At 45.9% G+C, this 18,150-nt stretch overlaps 1 protein-coding gene across 1 annotated transcript in view; it reads left to right on the forward strand.

Annotated features, from left to right (window-relative positions):
- The window catches only part of RNF123 (ring finger protein 123), a 136,984-nt gene that overhangs the window by 19,352 nt on the left and 99,482 nt on the right, over window positions 1–18,150 (forward strand). The window contains exons 12-23 of the mRNA XM_059716136.1: window positions 4,254–4,358; window positions 5,584–5,709; window positions 10,188–10,280; window positions 10,437–10,510; window positions 11,064–11,181; window positions 11,413–11,512; window positions 12,056–12,117; window positions 13,099–13,170; window positions 14,095–14,215; window positions 15,084–15,185; window positions 16,304–16,410; window positions 17,174–17,372. Of these exons, the coding sequence (XP_059572119.1) occupies window positions 4,254–4,358; window positions 5,584–5,709; window positions 10,188–10,280; window positions 10,437–10,510; window positions 11,064–11,181; window positions 11,413–11,512; window positions 12,056–12,117; window positions 13,099–13,170; window positions 14,095–14,215; window positions 15,084–15,185; window positions 16,304–16,410; window positions 17,174–17,372 (1,279 nt within the window). The remainder of the gene's footprint in view (window positions 1–4,253; window positions 4,359–5,583; window positions 5,710–10,187; window positions 10,281–10,436; window positions 10,511–11,063; window positions 11,182–11,412; window positions 11,513–12,055; window positions 12,118–13,098; window positions 13,171–14,094; window positions 14,216–15,083; window positions 15,186–16,303; window positions 16,411–17,173; window positions 17,373–18,150) is intronic.

The raw sequence follows: 18,150 nt of genomic DNA on the forward strand, positions 1-18,150 counted from the left end.
GAGAGGAAGCAGAAAACAGCCATTGTTCTAGAACTTCAGAGTCCCTAGAGACTGCTCTGAGCAGGGACTGTTCTGGGACTGACTTAGATTTATCAAGGCAACAGCCTGGATTTATCTTGGATGCCAAGTTTATCCACTGTAAGCGAGTTTGACCTCCCTAGGTTCTACATAGAGGGTGATGTTGTATCCAGTCCAGTCAGTGGCTAGGGCTAGATCCAGTACAGTCTTCTTCATTTGATCTAATCTTTTTCAGAAACATTCATTTAGAATCCTAACAGTATGGACAGCTCTCTTCCCCCTTTTCAAAACTGATTGTTTCCTTTAGTGACTGGGTTTTGCAGAACTTAAAGCAGTTTATTTTGCATATGCAGAGCCAGAAAAAAGCTCTAGTTTTCTTAAACTGTTCTGTTAAATGTGCATTTTAACCAGAACATATGTTAGTTCAGGGCTTCTCAGCCTCTGGCCCATCAGCCAAATGCAGCCTGCGCAGCCATCACATCTGGCCCACAGGGCTCCCCATGGGCATGACTCCAGCTGCAGGGGTTGGGGCTCCCTGCCCCCTCCCGCAGTAACTGGATTGGGGCTGCACCCCCTCCCTCACAGGTGGATCAGGGCTGTGTACCTCCCCTTCCTCCCCATCAAAGGAGCTGGATCAGAGCTATACCATGCCCCCACCCCTTTTCCCCCCACCACCTGTGGGGCTATGTTGGGGCTGAGTTACCCCTGCCTCCCTCTGTGGGGCTGGATGGGGTCCACTGCACCCACCCTAGATCCACCCCGTGGACAGATTCGGCACTGCCCACCTGGCCTGCTGGGCCAAAAGATTGAGTACCATTGTGCTAGTTTACAGAAGTTCCAGAGGCAAAGATTTCTATGACATCTGTTATTGGACCAACTGTATAGTTGGGAGAGCTGTTGGACAAGCTTCCAGGCATCAAGTGCCCTTCCTCAGATCACATATCTCAGAATTTCTGTCTGAGAGAGTGCTGTCCTTTATGTTTGAAATACTATAACTTCTGGGTATAGCTTTATCTAGCTGCAGAGATGCTCTGGAGATTTTGCAATGGACATCAGCAGTGACTTGGAGGAATGGAGAACAGCAGATGCCAGAAGAGGACATATGTAGTGGGTGTCATCTGAGGTGTCACCTGAGAGAGTGCACTTGATGTCTGAAAGCTTGTCTAGCTGTCCTCCCAACTATACAGTTGGTCCAATAAAATGTATCACAAAAAATCCTTGCCTCATACATTTCCTGGACCATTGCGTCTACAACTTTCCAACCCTATTAAAAGTTCCAGTTTACCCCAGTTTGTGGTGATGTAGCTAATACCACTTGCATGCTGTCTTGGCTGATCTGGGGTTAGTTTGCTCAGTCAAGTACATAATTACCCCTGGAAGAAACACAGGGTAAGCTTCACAAGTGTAAGCTACCATGAGATAAATTGCATGCAGATGACACCTACATTGGTAGCTATTTACTCAGTGCAAACAGGCAACTACCTGTTCCCAACCACCTGGTGGTATAGCTCTGTAGCATCTACAGCAGGGGTGGGCAAAATGCAGCCTGCGGGCCAGATGCGGCTGGCCAGGCCATTCTATTTGGTCCTCGGGGTCCCTAAAAAATTTAGAAAATTAATATTTATCTGCCCCTGGCTGCCTGTCATGTGGCCCTCGATGGCTTGCCAAAACTCAGTAAGTCGCCCTCTACCCAAAATAATTGCCTGCCTCTGATCTACAGTATATAGCTACCCTAGGAGAGTTGCTTGTCTGTTTGTTTTGAATCCCGGTGTAATTTACACTGGTGTACAAAACGTGAATGGATTACAATCCTGTAAATGTTTAGGTCCTCTAGGAGCAGCTGCTGGCTCTTCCAGGTTGTAGACAAGTGGGGCTGGCCAGTCCCGAATGAACTTTTAGAAGAGGACTGAAAACAAATGAACGAATACTTGCACATGCCCTCCATCACATTGCGTAAATGAAATCTTAAAAGCTTAACTTTTGTCTGTGGTTGCCCCACAGGCAGGCTTGTCTCCATTAAAAGGGAAGGCTTTTTCTCTATTGCCTGCTGAATTCCATCAGCAAGCCAGTGTGAGGAGGGAGAATGCCAGAACCCTTATTCATGGTAGTTGTTGATACTTTCCTTACTTGTTGCAGGGCAGTCCTAGAGCATGGCAACTTTAGCAGTCTGCTGGGACAGGCTTGATGGAATAGCCTCTAGAAAGATGGGTAGTTTATTAAGAGACCATACAAAACAAAATGGGCCATCTGAATTTCAGCACCCATGTAAAATATGAGGTGAAATTTGTACCCATCTCTGCTGCCAGAACCATCTAGAAAAACTCTTGGGTGCATGGGCCAGAAAAGATGATCTGACATCTAATAGGGAGGCCAAGTCTACCAGTAGCAGTTATCCAGTGACTCCATGTTCAGAGTGGACACACTGGCCTCTTTTCTTGAACCTTTGCTGAGGAATGCCAATAGAGCTATAGTACCAGCACATCTCAGGCCTTAATAGGGCTTTGGTAGGAAGGATCATGGTTATATGGCTGATTGCTAGAGGAATTGTCATTGAGATGAAGCACAAGCTCCCTAGCTACTATATCATACCTAACAACACAGACTGAGACACAGGGCTTCAGGCTGCCTTTATCAGTTTGTCATCCATCTTTTACCGACACCCTCTTGGGGGAGGAGGAGGAGAGAAAGTGGAACTGCTGCCATGTTGTTCGCAGTCCTTCCCCCAGGTTTTTGTCTAGTGCAAGCATAGGATGAACTCTGGTTTGTTGCTTAAACAATAAAAATCTTGGGTGGGGGGTTACCCAAAATAGAAATTATTTTCTTGGTAAAAAACAGAAAAGAACCCTTTATTTTGGGTGGACTATAACATTTTATTAAACCTAAACTGAAACTTTTAGTAGAAAAAGGTTAAAAAAAGCTGAAAGTGTGTGTGTATATAAAATTAAACACACGCATTGTGTTTAGATTTTCGTTCGAATATTTCAGTCATAATAGTTTATTCACATTTGCCCAGTTCTCCTAAGCACCCATGGAACCTGTGTATATCCGAAACCACTGTTGTCTGCTATTTGCTAGATTAGCATTGGCCTTGTTGCCCTTGATTTTGTCTATGGCACTTATAGGGTGTTTTGGATATGTTTCTTGTGATGATTTGAGGGATTCCTTTGGTTAAGGAGTACTTGAGAATAATCGGGAGTGGACCCTTGGGCCCAAGAAACCCTTTTATTGTCCATTGTTCCTGTGTTTATTCCCCACCCCCTACGTTTTCCAGAGATACGTAACATTGAGTGAAGTAGAGGATGCACCAACAATGGGCCTTCTACCCAGCTATGAAAAGTAGCATCTCTGGATGGTATCATGTTGCTGGGTAGAGTTGCTGTAGTGATCCCTGCAGCATCTCTGTCCTGGGAAATTTCATCCAGTGCTGTTAATCTGGCATCAGGACCTCAGCAATCCTCCTACAGCATAAGTGAAAAATATCCCTTGGTAAAGGTATTTGGAGGAAATTTGTTAAATATACCACTGAGTTAACAGGTGTATCTAGTTCTAAATGTAGACAGTGGGCACATCCCCACATGCAGGTATGTGTGGTTGCTGCGGCAAAAATGGCATCAGCACAAATGTGTGCCTCTGTTTTTTGCTGCTTCTAATTTGCAGTGCAGCGAACAGGTGCATGTGTGCTGTGTGCAGTTTGTGGCGCTTCAAACTGCTTTGTGGCTTCACAAACAGCATGTGCGCACTTGTGGGGATGTGCTTAGTGTGGCTGTTTTGGGGTAGGGGTTTATTGAGTGATTTGTGTTTGAGAAGTGAATTTGACTTCTTGAATTTGTATTGGAAGAGTTAGAGCTAACCTAAGCACGTACTGCTAAGCTATTAACCATGGGCTCAGGGCTAACTTGGAAAAGTTGGATTGGCCTGGCTGTTTGAGAAATGTGACCTCACAGTGGAAATGGGTATAGTTTGATTGCTGGCGAAGTGTTCCTGAGTCAGAGATGGGAATATTTTGTTTTGAAAAGCTCCTGGTGGGGGCAGGGTAATATATACATGTACTCAACAGGCTTCTCTTACACCTTGCAGCTTCTTTCCAGTGCTAATATCCTCTCTGCAAAGTGGGATATTTTCCTAAGAGACATGCTGAGCAAAGAGCTGTTTTTTCCTTTGGGTGTACATGGTAAAGGAGTTGTGGGTGGGTTGGGGTTAGTTCACTGCTTTATATTTCCCTGGTTTTGTTGCAGGAGGGGAAGCTGGTGGAGAAAGATATTTCGACATGGCAGCTGCAGGGAGAGCCCACAGTGCTGATTGCCCTTGCACACATCTTTAACCACTTTGCCCCTCTCATGGTGAGTTGTGTGTGGCCATTTTGGCATATGCATCCATTTTAGCTGCTCTTAGAGGTAGAACTAAAATCTACTGCACTCTCCTGTAACCCAGCTGGGAGAAGTGATATGTCTTGACACCGATAAATTCACTAGCTTGGAGTTATTTGTCTAGGCCAGTGGTGCTCAACATTTTTCCTTAGCAAGCCAGATGGGCAGTGCCCTGTCTGTTCATAGGCTGGGTGTGTTTGGTGGTCTGGTCTGACCCCTAGGGTGGGTGTGGCGGGGCCCCATCCAGCTGTGTAGAGGTGTCCAGGGAGCAGCCTAGACCTGATTCAACCCTCTGGGGGGAGAGGTTGTGGTCTGGCCCCGATCCAGTCCTATGGAGAGTAGGAGGTGCGATCTGGCCCCAGTTGAGCAGGGAAAAGGGAACAGGGCCTGGCCTGGCCCCAAATTGACAGTGTAGAGAGAGGGGGATATGGCTTGGTGCAGAGTTGGCTGTGCTAGTAGAAGTGGTATAGGGAATTAGGTAGCAGGGGAGGGTGGCCACTGCTTCCCTGCTGCCAAATTTCCCAACCCATGGGCAGCACCATGGGCCAGATGCAATGGCTCTTCATGCCATGTTTGGCCTACAGGCTGGAGTTTGAGTACCTCTGGTCTAGACAGTTGCAAGCTGTCCTTATGTCTTAAGTAGTCCTTGACTGGTCACTTCTGTGGAATGGCCTATCATGAAACAGGGTTGATGCAGTGGTGTTTACAAGGTGAGTGAAAAGACTTCGTGTTCATCAGGGGATGAACTTCTCTAGTGCTTAACTGAATTGCTCAGTGGTGCCAACAATGATGAGATTTTGGCATGTAAGTGATGGCAAGACACCTTCCTATGGAGACTTTCACTGTTCCACATCCTGCAGTTGGATTTTTCATGGGCTTGGTTTCATGTAGAGTGGTGGTCCAGTTCTTTTTTGTTCTACTTAGAAATTGTAATGCTTTCAGGCACTCCTGGAATGGGCTCAGTTGTTCATGATGGGCAGTCATTGCTAGTCTTGTTTTCATAGCCTGCACCAGTAAGAGCCTATGGTAGTCTCCAGGGAGCTCACTGTTATTTCTTGTCCACCGGCTCACAGCAAATCTAAAGCTTTCAGTTCCAGCCTAAATCCTCTGTTGGCGTCCTAAATTAGGTATCTCTTGCCTCTGTTGGCGTATGTTGATTGTGTTGCCCAGAACTACTGATCATGCTTTTTGTTCTCAGTGCAAAGTGTATCTGGTGGAAGATGTGCTTATGAACTTCCTGCTGAGTATCTTGGAGCAGGGTGGGGCAGTGGAAGCACATCCTCTCATCCAACAATTACTGGATCTCATGTGGCTTCTTATGGAGGTGAGTTCCTTAGATACTTCCACGCCTGTAATGCTACTGCTCTGCGATTATTGACAGGTGTCAGTACCTTAGTTAGACGAGGTTCTTTGGGTAAATCTGATATTTTTTATTAAACCAACTCATATAGTTGGAGAAATTCTTCTTTGCAAGCTTTCGGGTATACATACATTTCATCAGGCTAAGTATGCATCTGCAGTTGGTGTATGCTCTTCCTGGATGGAATGAATGGTAAAGAAGCCAGAGGCTGATACGCATGCAAGAAAGCTAATCAGTGAAGATGTAAGTTGAGGAGTCAGTGGGTGAGAGACAGGTTGGGGTCAGGGGGAAGGAAGGGGAATAAATGTAGCTGGTGTAAATAGTGGAGAGGTACTTGGGGAGTCAAATTTTAGGCAGGCTATAATGTGTCATAAATCCAATGTCTATATTTAGTCCATGATTTTTTGTATCTAGAAGACTGATGAAATGAAGTTCGTAGGCCTGTCTATGGAAAGGTGTTTTGTAAATTCCCTTTGAGGATTAGAAGTGAGAGACTGGAGAGAGAGTGGTTTTCTTGTGAGAAATGTGCCCCCCACAGGTAATTGGGTATTCTTGTCTTTGGTAGATTTTCGGTGTGTGTGCATTTTGGAGAGCAGTTGTTGTTTGGTCTCTCCTACATAACTTTCCATCAAGGCATTTGGTGCATTCGATGAGAGATTACATTTCTGGAGGTGCAGCTGTAAGATCCAGGAATCCTCATGGTTCTGTTGTGGGGTGTAGTAATTGTTGGGGTTGTGAACATATGTTGGCAGGTGTTACATTTCTTGTCATGGCATGGTCTGGGTCCATTCAGTGCATTTTGGGTTATAGAAAGTTTGCTTCTGGTGATGAGGTTTGTGAGGTTCAGTACTTGTTTGAAGGTTAGGATGGGTGGTTCTGGGAATATCTCTTTAAGAAATGGGTCTTCTTCTAGTATGGGTTGCAATTGTTTGAGGATGTTCCATATAGGTTCCAGGGAGGGGTGATATGTCGTAACCAGTGGTGTGTGATTCATGGGGGTTTTCCTTCTGTACTGCAGCAATTCCTCACGTGGTATCTGGGTGGCTATTTCAAAAGTGAGATCTGTCTCTCTGGAGGAGTGTCTTCGTTGAGTGAAAGTCTTTTTAAAATTTGTGAGGTGGCAGTCACGGGTGTTCTCAGTGCAAATTCGGTAGTATCTGAGGGCTTGGCTGCATATTACAGCTTTCTTGGTGTGTTTAGGATGAGCACACACCAACTGCAGATGCTTCCTCAGCCTGACAAAGGATATTTATATCTGAAAGCTTACAAAGAATTTTTCCAACTGTTTGAATTGGTCTAATAAAAGATATCAGATTTACCCAAAGAACCTTGTCTGCCTACATCTTTAGAGCACCATGGTATGGCTACAACCTATACCTTAGCTAGACACTTATTAATTTTCCCTGTTTGCCCTCTGCTCTAGTGGTCCAGTGGATGATTTAGACACCTGGAATGTGACCAGATTGCGTGCTATTTGTAGTCCACAACTACTTTGCTGTTTAGCTGCGCTCTCTGAAAAAGGCAAAAGAATTTGGCATCAGCAGTTGACATCCCTGTTATGTCTTTTCTCAGTGTCCCATTCTGTAGTGCAATAACTGCAGGATGACTTTGTGAGGGAGCTGAGAAGAAACGGATTTATAATTGGAAAGTGTCAGTTATGGTCAGTTCTTTCTTTTTCCCAAAACATGATCACAGGGTGTGCTCATGAGCCATTGATCTTGATGGAGAGCTGGGAAGTCCCAGCTGCTGTGTGAGGGCCAGGAAAGAGGAGTGAGTGTTGATAGGTGCTCTTTAATTTGTAACAAGACAAATACTTCTCTGTTTTTGAATTTGACTTTTCTATCATCGCTAACTTTTAAATAAGCTCTAATGTTAAACAAGTTTCTCTTTTACTGGAAAACAAGTTTAAATGCCTTGAAAATAAGCATTAAAATTGCTTTTTATGACTATACAGAGCTTTTCAGAGGAACAACCAAATGTTACAGTCCGCAATTTTGCATGAAACTTCATTGGATATTTGCATTGCACAATTGCCGCCTTGTCAGCTTAATGAAAAATATACCCTAAACTCCCACACACATCTGCCCCCAGCTGAGCCAGAGCAGAAGGTCTTTATCCCTTTTTGTGGACCTTTATTTGAGCTTGGCTTTGTCAAGCATCATCTAAGAAGCCTTTGCTGCTGGTATCCCAGCAAGTTTAGACCTGGAACTGGCAACAGCAGCCTACCAGTTGATAGAAGCTGTTCCATAAATTACAGGGTTAAGGTAGCTGGGTTCACACTTCCCAGGGTTCCTGGGAACTGCACACTTCTTCAGTTGCACTGGGCTAGTGGGCAGCAGCAGCAGCTTTGAGTCCATCAGTATCATGGCTCAGAAGCTATAATGCAATCCCGCTTTAGAGTATTCTACAAATTTGCTGAACCCTAGCTCAGGGGCCTGAATCCCCACCTGCTATCTCTTGTTGCCATATCTCCCTTCCCATGGATGAAATTAAAAGCCCCTACTGGATGAAGGGCTGACATGAACCTAGGGGAGCAGATTCTCCCTTTTTGCTTGGCTGTGGACTTAGTCATAGAGAAGTAGGCTGGAAGGGACTTTCAGAGGTCATCTAGTCCAATGGTTCTCAACCTTTTTTTTTTTTATATCGGGGCCCATTTGTAAACAGTCTCAATCCAGTGCTCCTGGCTCCTGACCTGCTTCCTCCTACCCTCCACACCCCTGGTGTGTGGGACAGAAGGAGGTGTGTTTTGGGGTGGTGGGGGGTGGCAGGCTGGAACTCTACCAGCCTGCAAGGGAAAAGCCACAGTTTCCCACATTTTTCTTCTTTAAAGGAGAATCCATTTTTAAAGTTTGTTCCAGTTTTTTGTTTGTGACCGTTTCATATATTCTTGCAACCCACTTTTTGGTCGCAACCCACATATTGAGAAATGCTGATCTATTCAATCCCTCTGCCTAAGGCAGGATCAGCCTTATCCAAACTATCCCATACAACCATAATCTAAACTCTATGTAAGACTACCATTAACCCTGACACAACATAGACCTAACAACCTAACCTGCTGTGGGTAAAGTCGGGGAACCACAGCAACCGATGTGCTGCTTCTATAAAATGTTGTCAATATATGCTGAAGAGGTAGAGGCCCACGCTCCCTGGTACAGAAGAATGCAACCCCCCCCCCCCCCAGTCTGTACCAGTCTGACCATGGGGTAAAATTCCCTTCTGACCCCAAATATGGTGATTTGGGCCGACCCTGAGCAGAGGGGCAAGACCCTCTGTCCAGGAACATCTGGCTTTGGTCCCAGCAGGAACATTGGCACACCCCAGTTGAAGTCCTCAGCCTTGGCTGTATCCAATACCCAAAGCCTCTAGGAAGGCTTAAAAGCACCTTAATACACACAGCAGAAAAAAAGGCAGGGGGAGTGGGAACAACGAACAAAGCCCAGAAGTATGGAAAATACCCATGCTAGAACATGGACAGCTATTCCTAGATCATCCCCGACTAGTGGCTGTCCAACCTCTTTTTGAATACCTCTAGTGATGGAGAGTCCACAGTTTCCTTGGGCAGTTTATTCCACTGCCTCACTATTCTAAACTTCAGGAGATTCATTGGTTTTTGGGGTCTTTATTCCAGAGAGTCCTATCCCTTGCAGTCTGGGAGATGACTCATCTCTTTGGTGATTGATAGTTGGAAACAAGTCTTTTAGAGACTCAACTGAACGTCCTGACAAAAACGGTCAACTTTCCTGATTTCTAGGTGTTTAGGTTCTCAGTGATGCATTCCATTATGGTTTAGTTCTTGTGAGCTTCCAAAAATTGTCCTCCTAGGCTGTAGTATTGGCTTATATATAAGAATTGGGAACTGCAGCCTGTCTGACTGGGGCTTTGGCGTAGAACTTCTGGTTTTGGTAAAGCTATGATAGGTAATTGGTCTGCAAGTCAGTGCTGGGTTGAAGTGCATTACCTTATTTGGAGGCTGGTTCAGAACACAACTGGTGGGTTGAAATGCCCTTATGGCAGGCTCATCTTTTGAAGTGATATGGGAATCTGAAGGAAGCTGCATGATGGGACCGCTAATGTCACCTTTGTGCCACTTGGGGATTCCCCCTTTCAGTGAAAACATCAAAAACCCAAACCTGAGAATGAGACTCTCAATCTGTAGGGGACTTATGCTTATGAGTAAGTCAAGTTACTAACAAAAACCACAAGAGAAAGTGGAATGTGAACATGATTTGCCCCATGTGACATCTGACTGCTGCTTTTAACCGTCACTACCCCACATGGTATTCTAGTTCCTGCCAAGCAAATGTCATAAGCATGGATCCAGAAGACAGCAGCTGATTTCAAAATGAACTCCTCCTGACTCTAAGAGACATTTTCATTGGTACTTGCTTCCACTCTGCAGCATGCTGTCTGTTTCCAGTTAATTTTTCCATCTTTCTTAGGAGTATGAAGTGCATGAATGCCTCAAGCAACTGCTGATGTCCCTGTTGCGGGCATACAGGTTCTCTCCCATTGTCCCAGACCTAGGCTTACAGGTAAGTGGCACTTTTAAGCCCCTAGAAGCAATGACTGGCCAGGATTTACTAATCCTGTTTTGACCAGGAATTATTAATCCTATGTTTGTGTGGGTAACTAAGGTCTTTGGCCAGTTCTGCACTATGCAGTTAATTCTGCTTCTCCTGTCTCTTTAGATTCACTATCTCCGTCTCACCATTGCAGTTCTGAAGCATGAGAAATCTAGGAAATATCTGCTCAACAATGTCCTGTATCCTTTGTCTTTACTCTTATCTGATGTGCCCTCTAGAATGTGCAGTTAAAATCTCCAAGACCCTGGCCAACTGCCAGCAAAAGGCCCTTTTGTCTCTACACAATGTGATGTTTTGGGAGGCTGTTTCATGGTGTTCTGATATCTAGGGGAATAGCCAGTGCTGTTCTCAGTGGAGCCTTATTTTGAAGAAAGAAGGGTAGCTCATGGACCTTCCTGTTGGAGGGGTTTTCCTGACCTATGTTTCTGCTTAGCTCGTGTACATACAGACTCTCTGTATCCTTTTGACTGATTTGTGGTAGAATCTTAAAGACTGTACAAGATCAGTTTTCACAGCCATTGCCCTGATGCTTTGGCAGCTGGCTGGATTCCTTGGGTATCTGAGCACCTCCTGGAGATTCCATTGTTTGGAAAGAGGCTTACATGTCTGCCTTCTCTCTGGACTGTGGAATTGCTTTCCTTTCTGCTGAGGTTCTCTGTGCAGTTGAACAGTTCCCTGTCATTCTGCATGTGCTCCCAACCAAACAGGTGCTTGTGCCTTAACTTGGAGCAGCTTTGATGTGCTCCGTTCTGTTGTGTTCTTCTACATCAAGAGCCCCTTGCGTGTGGAGGAAGCTGGTCTGCAGGAGCTCATTCCTACCACCTGGTGGCCAAACCGCTTCACCAAAGAGGTATGAAGAAACATACCTCTAAAGGCCTGACAATTCCAGATGGTGATCCATCCTGGCAGGGAAAGCTCTTACCCACTTGGAAGCTGCACGAGTTTGCTCCACATTCTGCAGTAGCTGTGGGCTTGGGCTTGAGTCCTGAAGTGCTCTGCCTGGGGCAAATTGTTGTTGCCCTTCTGGGCATTGTAAGACATTTTTATTTACCATTCTTATTGATGCTCTCTTCCCATGTAGGGTAAGGAAAGCAAGGAGGTGAAGGAAGAGAGTGCTGAGGAGAGGCTGAGACGGCGCGCATATGAGAGAGGTTGCCAGCGGCTCAAGAAACGCATTGAAGGTCTGAGAAGGGAAAGGGAACTCTGCCTACCTAGTGGCTTAGGTGGGCAGTGGTCAAACACGTGCCCTCCAGCTTAGGGAGAAAAATCTGCACATTAAGCAGCCTACAGGACATCAAGACAAAGTCCAGCTGCACTCCCATCTGTCTTGGGCTATGCAGTGAGAGCCAGGCCCATGCAGTCCCCTGGTAGAGAGCACAAATACCTGGGGCACTGCTCTACACAGACCTGCAGCACTCCATCCTAGGGTACATAAGCAAAGCCTGAGCTCCCCTTTCTGGTCATTCCCCATTACTAATGGTAAAATTACTTTGGTCACTCCCTATTACTGCTGCCACATCAGGCCTTGTATGAAAGGGAAGACTCTGAGTGATGGGGCTAATTTTCTGACTTGTGCTAGGATCATCCCTACCACATAGTTTGGCTGTGAAGGGCCAGTCACCCTTTTAAGTACAATGCACAATGTTGGGCAAAATAGCAGTGGGGGAATGGGGTGGAAGCTATCCAGTGCAGTTTATCTGATGGCTGACTTATTCCTGTCACAGTGGTGGAGGAACTTCAGGTTCAAATACTGAAGCTGCTGCTGAACAACAAAGATAGAGGAGGGGTAAGTGGAATGAAGATGTCTTTTGACTGTTAGTATAAGGACTTGTAGGTATTTTATGGCAAAGCTTCTTCACAAAGGGCTCCATGAGTACTTCTCAGGAGCACAGTCTACTCCATGTGACACTGACCACATTCTGAATCCCAGTCTCTGCGATTTCAAGTTACTGAAAACAGAGTTGTGTTTGATCCATGTGGGCAGGTTGAATTTGCTTACTAAGACTTGAATCTGTGTATTATGGGAACAGGAAGCCAGTGATCTGCAATATGTGATTCTGTGGGTCACTTGCACGTCATCTTTTGGCCAACGCAGTATTAAGTAACTAGCATCTAAATACAGAGTATGCATCTCTTTCTGGCCTCTGAATTTCCTTCACCCTTGGATTCTAATGAAATGGTATTTGCCTCCTCCAAACAGCACTATGTAGCCTCTCTAAGATTCTTAACGTGTATAGTACAGGATGCATTGGACATGTTCTTGCACTGACCAGATGGAAGTGGTAGATCCCATCAGGGCCCTGCTGATTAACCCATGTGCATTTACATGGTGTGAAGCCTGGAGAGTTAATGGCACTGTCTGGAAGATTCTTAGAGGTAATACAGGCAGTACCCCTGCTGAGATGCACTCCCTGCTATGTGATGTGCTAGGCATACAGGTTAGCTGGAGAAGGTTTTAAGGCTTCTAAGAGTGAAACTTGCCCTGTGACAAGGACGTTGTCCAAGGCCCACAAGTCAGTCAAACCCAGGTACACTCCAGGTTTTTAGAGGCTTGTAGGGATCTAAAGATACAGAGAGGAGCATGATGGGGTTTTCAAAAGTTCCTAGGTGCCTCTCCATCTTTAAAGAGAGGAATCTGTAGCTCTGTGTGATGAAATTTTTGTCAGGTGAGCAGGAATCCAAAGGGTGGAGGGGACCAAGAGGTGACACCTTTCAGTTTATCCCTCGTGGCCCAGGTAAACTCAAGTCCTTCTGTTCCTTCTGGCAGGGAGAAGCCTCCAGATACATCTTTCTAAACAAGTTCCGCAAGTTCCTTCAGGAAAATGCCAGCAACCGAGGGGTAAATTATGCACCGATGCTTCAGTAACTCTTTGCTTCTTGCTCTTCCTATGTGATTTCCCTGGGCCACTGGTCTCCCTCTTGCCCCTCATCAAACATGGTGGTGTAACTCCCTCTTAAAAATGTACAAGATGAAACCCAATGGGTGCCAAACAAGGGCACAGCAAGTTAGTAGCAAAGAAAAATATTCTTGTTGCCCTGCTGCAACTCCTAGGAGTGCTGTCTTTGGGAACACAGCTGGTGGCAGGCTTGTGTACACTGGAGCATGACAGCATTTAGTGCATTGGGATGGGTGTATATATAGAGAAGCCAAATATTCTAATAAAGCACCCCAACTTCCTCATCCCCTTGGGTCTCTCATCTGACATCCTGCAGGGATAGAAAAGTCTGTCCAAACTGAATGTCAGGGCCTTTTCTGCTCTCTCTGCCAACTTGGCAATGCTGTGTCTGTTGGCAAGTCTGGCAAGGATGTCTGCCCATATGAAGAGGTGACCATGCTGGAGGTATGTTGCCAATGTTTGTGGAGGTCTGTTAGTGTCACATGGGAAGTCTTGGGTGAGGGTTGAGCAAGCTTGGCCCCAGAGAATGCTAGCTGTCTGCTTCACTTGAAACTTGGGGTTATGGTTAACTTATTGCTGCTGAAGGCTGGGTGATGCCAGGCTGGCTCAACAGTTGATTTTGTTGTGCTAGCTGCCCATGTCTGGTGCTTGGAGGGAAAGGGATTGTATGACAGGTCAGGCTGCTGCCTTCCATTGAGGTGGATGGGTATGTATTGGGATGGACTTGCTACACTTTGCCAGAAATCTAACATGTGTTAAGAAAAGCACAAATGATGAGAGCAGGAAGAGGCCCAGCACTCCTGCTAGGAGCCATTCAGCGTTCACTGTGGACTGAATCTCCTTTCTTCCCTCTTCCACTGCTCTAGAATCTGACTGTGCTGTGCCCACCAGAATATATGGTATGCTTCCTACACCGGCTCATCTTGGCCTTGCGCTTCTACTGGGATGGCCACAAGGCAAAGACCCCTGCAGCCTTAAACAGTGAAGGTATGGCTTTTCCATGCTGCAGCAATTAACAGTGGGAAAAGGAATCCTTAAGGCTATAACCATGCTTGGTTAGCTAGGTATGGATATAGAATTAAGTCTAGCTTTTAGAGACCAGTAGCTGCTACCCAGAAGCTAACATTCTGTTCCGTAGCAATGGCTTCTCATAACCCAGCACCTGAAGTGCCTGAGCCCTTTCATACTTTAGACTTATCTACATGTAGGAATAGATTGGCATGGCCCTGCTGGCCATGTTGGTGTTTTGCTGCTTAGCTGACCAATACTTCTGTGTCTATTATGAACAGAGTCCTTTTCATCAGTTATATCTTTGTAATTCTGCTGGTTAGTTTCCCTGTATAGAGAAGCTTTTGTGGGGAGAGGGAGTGCTGGTGATCTTGTCAGCGAGCTCAAAATTGCGGAGTAATAGCACAATAGTGTGCTAGCCATTTATGCACCTTCTCTTCCTGGCTTTTCCATTCCACCACAGTACTATCCTTCAGTCCCCTTTTGTTCCAGGCCTACCTCCTCCTCTGAGCTATGTCCATTCCCATCTTAAAGAAGTCCTCCCATGCATGGCCAGTGTGTGGTGTGGTGTTTGGGATATTTTATGCACAGCCAGTGAATGGTCCACCAAGTTCATGAAATAATTGGATTGTTGAAGGAAGAGGCAGCTATCGATGCGTAGCTCCTGGCGAGTTGGAAACCTTGGAGCACCCTTTGTTGTATTTTGGGCGAGAAATAGCTTGAAGTTGCAGACTTATGATTCAGCTCACAGTAGAAGCATTATATATTAGTAGCCTTCTTAGGCACTTAGTGGTTGGTCCAGGCCCCAGACCCTTGCCATAAATTTTATTTTCTCTTCCCCCTCCAGAGGCATATGTTCCTCCTCAGCTCTTTTATAATGGCAAAGTGGATTACTTTGATCTTCAGCGACTTGGGGGGCTCCTGTCTCATCTCAAGAAGACCCTGAAAGGTTAGTGCTGTGTAAGATGGTTAGCCCCTCCATTGTGGGCAGGAAGTTCTATGTTACTGCAGGTAGCCTTCAGTATAGGGCAGCGGTTCCCAATCTGTGGTATGGGCACCACCAGTGGTACACAGACAACCTGCCAGTGGTACACGTTAACAGATTTATTATAATTACTTTATATGACAAAAATATGCTGGTGTTACTTAATATTGTATCGTTTTAAATTGGTGTTGCGCAATCTGTCAGTTTGGGAACTGCTGGTCTAGGTTGTAATGCAGACTGGATTGTGCAAGGAGGAAGGAAGGACAAGAACAGTGAGCCTGCAATAGTCTGACCCTTGAACTCCCTTCCAAGCCAAGAGGAAGGGGTTGCAGTGTTAATGCAGTAGGGTATTTGCTTTGAAGGTGGATAGCCACTGGAGGTCACCAGCCCTGCTGGAGTGCAAGCTTGTCCTTGCTGTCTAGATGGTTCAGTTGTCCAGTTGTTTCACTGTGTCTGTATCGTGGATACCAATGTCTCTAAGAGAATATGAGCAGGGTTACCAGGAGTTTGCTGTGCTGACAACATGAAGATATAGGCAGGATCTTCCCTAGACTTTAAGGGAAGATAAGTGCCTAGTGTGTGTCCTTGCTGAAGGTGCTGCTTCATCGTCTGTGAGTGCCCTTCCTGAATCATTCCAGTAACTGTGCCTGTAGCTCAAATGCTCCCCCTTTCTGTGTTTCTACTCTTCCTAAGGCCTCTCATCAGGTTATGATTAAGTATTGATGGGCAGAGTCCAGGGGTAGGTCTCTCTCTGTTTCTGTACAGGTGCTGTTGTCTGTACCACCCCTGCTGTTGATATAGCATTTGCAGCCTACGGAGTCTGGTTCTGAGCTCTCTTAGATGTTGTTATTAAGGAAGGAATAGCTTGCCAAGAAGCAGGGGAATGAAGAAGGATTTGAAGAAGGGCATAGGCTCCAAAGTCTGCATGAATAGCAGGGGGGAGAAGGGTCTAAGAGCAGAGGGTGAGGTCTTTGGGAGCTATTCCAAAGGGCCTTAATCTGAATATGTAAGTGCTGGGACACCACCACCCTCTGGATGGTGTCCTATAGTGAACCTTGTGTTTAGCATTAATGTCGTGGCAGATGACCTGGCAGCAAAGGCCAATATCTTGATTGATCCTGCGGAGCTGCAGGCTGTAACTATGGATGATCTTGATGAAGATGAAGAATCAGCAGTGTCAATGATGCAGGTGAGCCTTATCTTGAAGTTGTCCAATGCACCAGTAGGCCTGGGTAGGCATGAGAATAGGGGTAGTGAACTTGGCCTCTGGCTCATGAAGTAACCTTGCACTGGTAAAGTGACAGACCTGTGCTGGCTCCAGTGCTGTTTGGACCAGTCAGATACATGGCAGTCTGAAACAGCATGGCAAAGTAGCATGTTTCTACAATCTCTAAACCTCCTTGTTGGGAGCAGCTGGTTGGTGTTAAATTAGAAAGGGATGCTTCCTTTCTCTGCCTTCTACCTATTTCCCCCAGATCCGATTAAGTTTCCCCTCCCCTCATGATGAGGCCAGCTCCTGGTGCCTTCATCTAAAGTACAACTCTCATCAAAAAAGTAACTGTGGATATGATCCCTACTTATTGTACAGCTCTGCTCCCTTTGCCTGCTTCTTTTTAGTTGAGGCTTTTTAGCTGAAGCTTTTAGCTGAGGCTGCTTCCTTTTAGCAGTGAGAACAAATGTTTGTTTCTCTCTGTGCTTCACAGATGGTCTGTATTACGTTAGCCCTTGCAGAGCTGGTCCAGCCATAAGGACAGTGAGAGGGCATTTCTTAGTCCTTACCTGTCCTACACAACTTTATGAAATACACAACAACTGCCCCTCTGTATATGCAGTGGAGTCAGCTGAATGTATGGGGCTTTTCCTGTCACAAGTGGGGAAGATAAGGCGAAAAGGAGGCACTGAATTAATGGATAATCCAGTAAATAGACCCACTTACCTCCCTGACTTTTCAGTCTCAGCGCCCAACTGCTGCGCTGGCCGTCGGGGGTGCCCTGGCCAGGCCCAGCTGGCTCAGCTCACCCACACTGGGTCGTGCCAACCGCTTCCTCAGTACAGCAGCTGTCAGCCTTATGAATCCACGGCGGCCCCTGGGCTCTCTGGAGAAGATTAAAGTCCGTACACTGAGTGTAGAGCAGAGAACGGAGGATGATAGTGAGTATTTCCTTACTGTATACTTGCTGAGGCTGGCATGTAATGAGTGGGAGGTGGGGAAGGGCCAGGTGGTACAGATTCAGGGAAAACTCGGGAACTAATTGTCCTTTCCACTTCCTCTTCAAACAGAGAGCAGGCAGCCCAAGTTTTTGTTCTTCCAGTTGAACCCCTGTTGGTTAGTAGATTTGTACCCACCCCAAAGCCAGCATGTGGACTGAAAGCCTGGAATAAACACTGGCAGTGACTTGGGAATAGTGCTGTCTGCAAGAGCAGCAAAAGCTGTGTGCTTGCTTAGGTTACATTTTCATATTGATACAGGCACCTCAGACTGGTAAAATCCAGGAGTAACTGCAGTTGCTTTTTCCTTAAACATAAAGTCAGTAGTGGGGTCCTTCAGGGATCTATGCTGGATCCAGTTTTGTTCAACATTTTCATAAAGACCTGGAGAAGGGATTGCACAGTGAAATCTCAGAGTTTGCAGGCAATACTAAATTGTTCCAGGTAGGCACATGTCAACCTGATAACAAGGAGCTGCAGAAAAATCTCTCAAAGCCAAGTCAGTGAGGAAAAAAGTGGCAGCCCATGGGGCAAAATAACTTCAACTATATCATATGTGTACAGTACTGGGTGCTAAGCTCTTTCTTGTGACTCAGGAAAAGGACCTTGGAGTCACTGTAGGTAGTTTACCAAAAAAACCCCCCAAACAATGGTTCCATGCTCAGTGTTGATAAAAAGGAAAAAAAAAAAAAAGCCAATAAAATGTTGGGCACTATTAAGG

Source organism: Alligator mississippiensis, chromosome 12 (assembly GCF_030867095.1).
Source record: "Alligator mississippiensis isolate rAllMis1 chromosome 12, rAllMis1, whole genome shotgun sequence".
NCBI lineage: Eukaryota > Metazoa > Chordata > Crocodylia > Alligatoridae > Alligator > Alligator mississippiensis.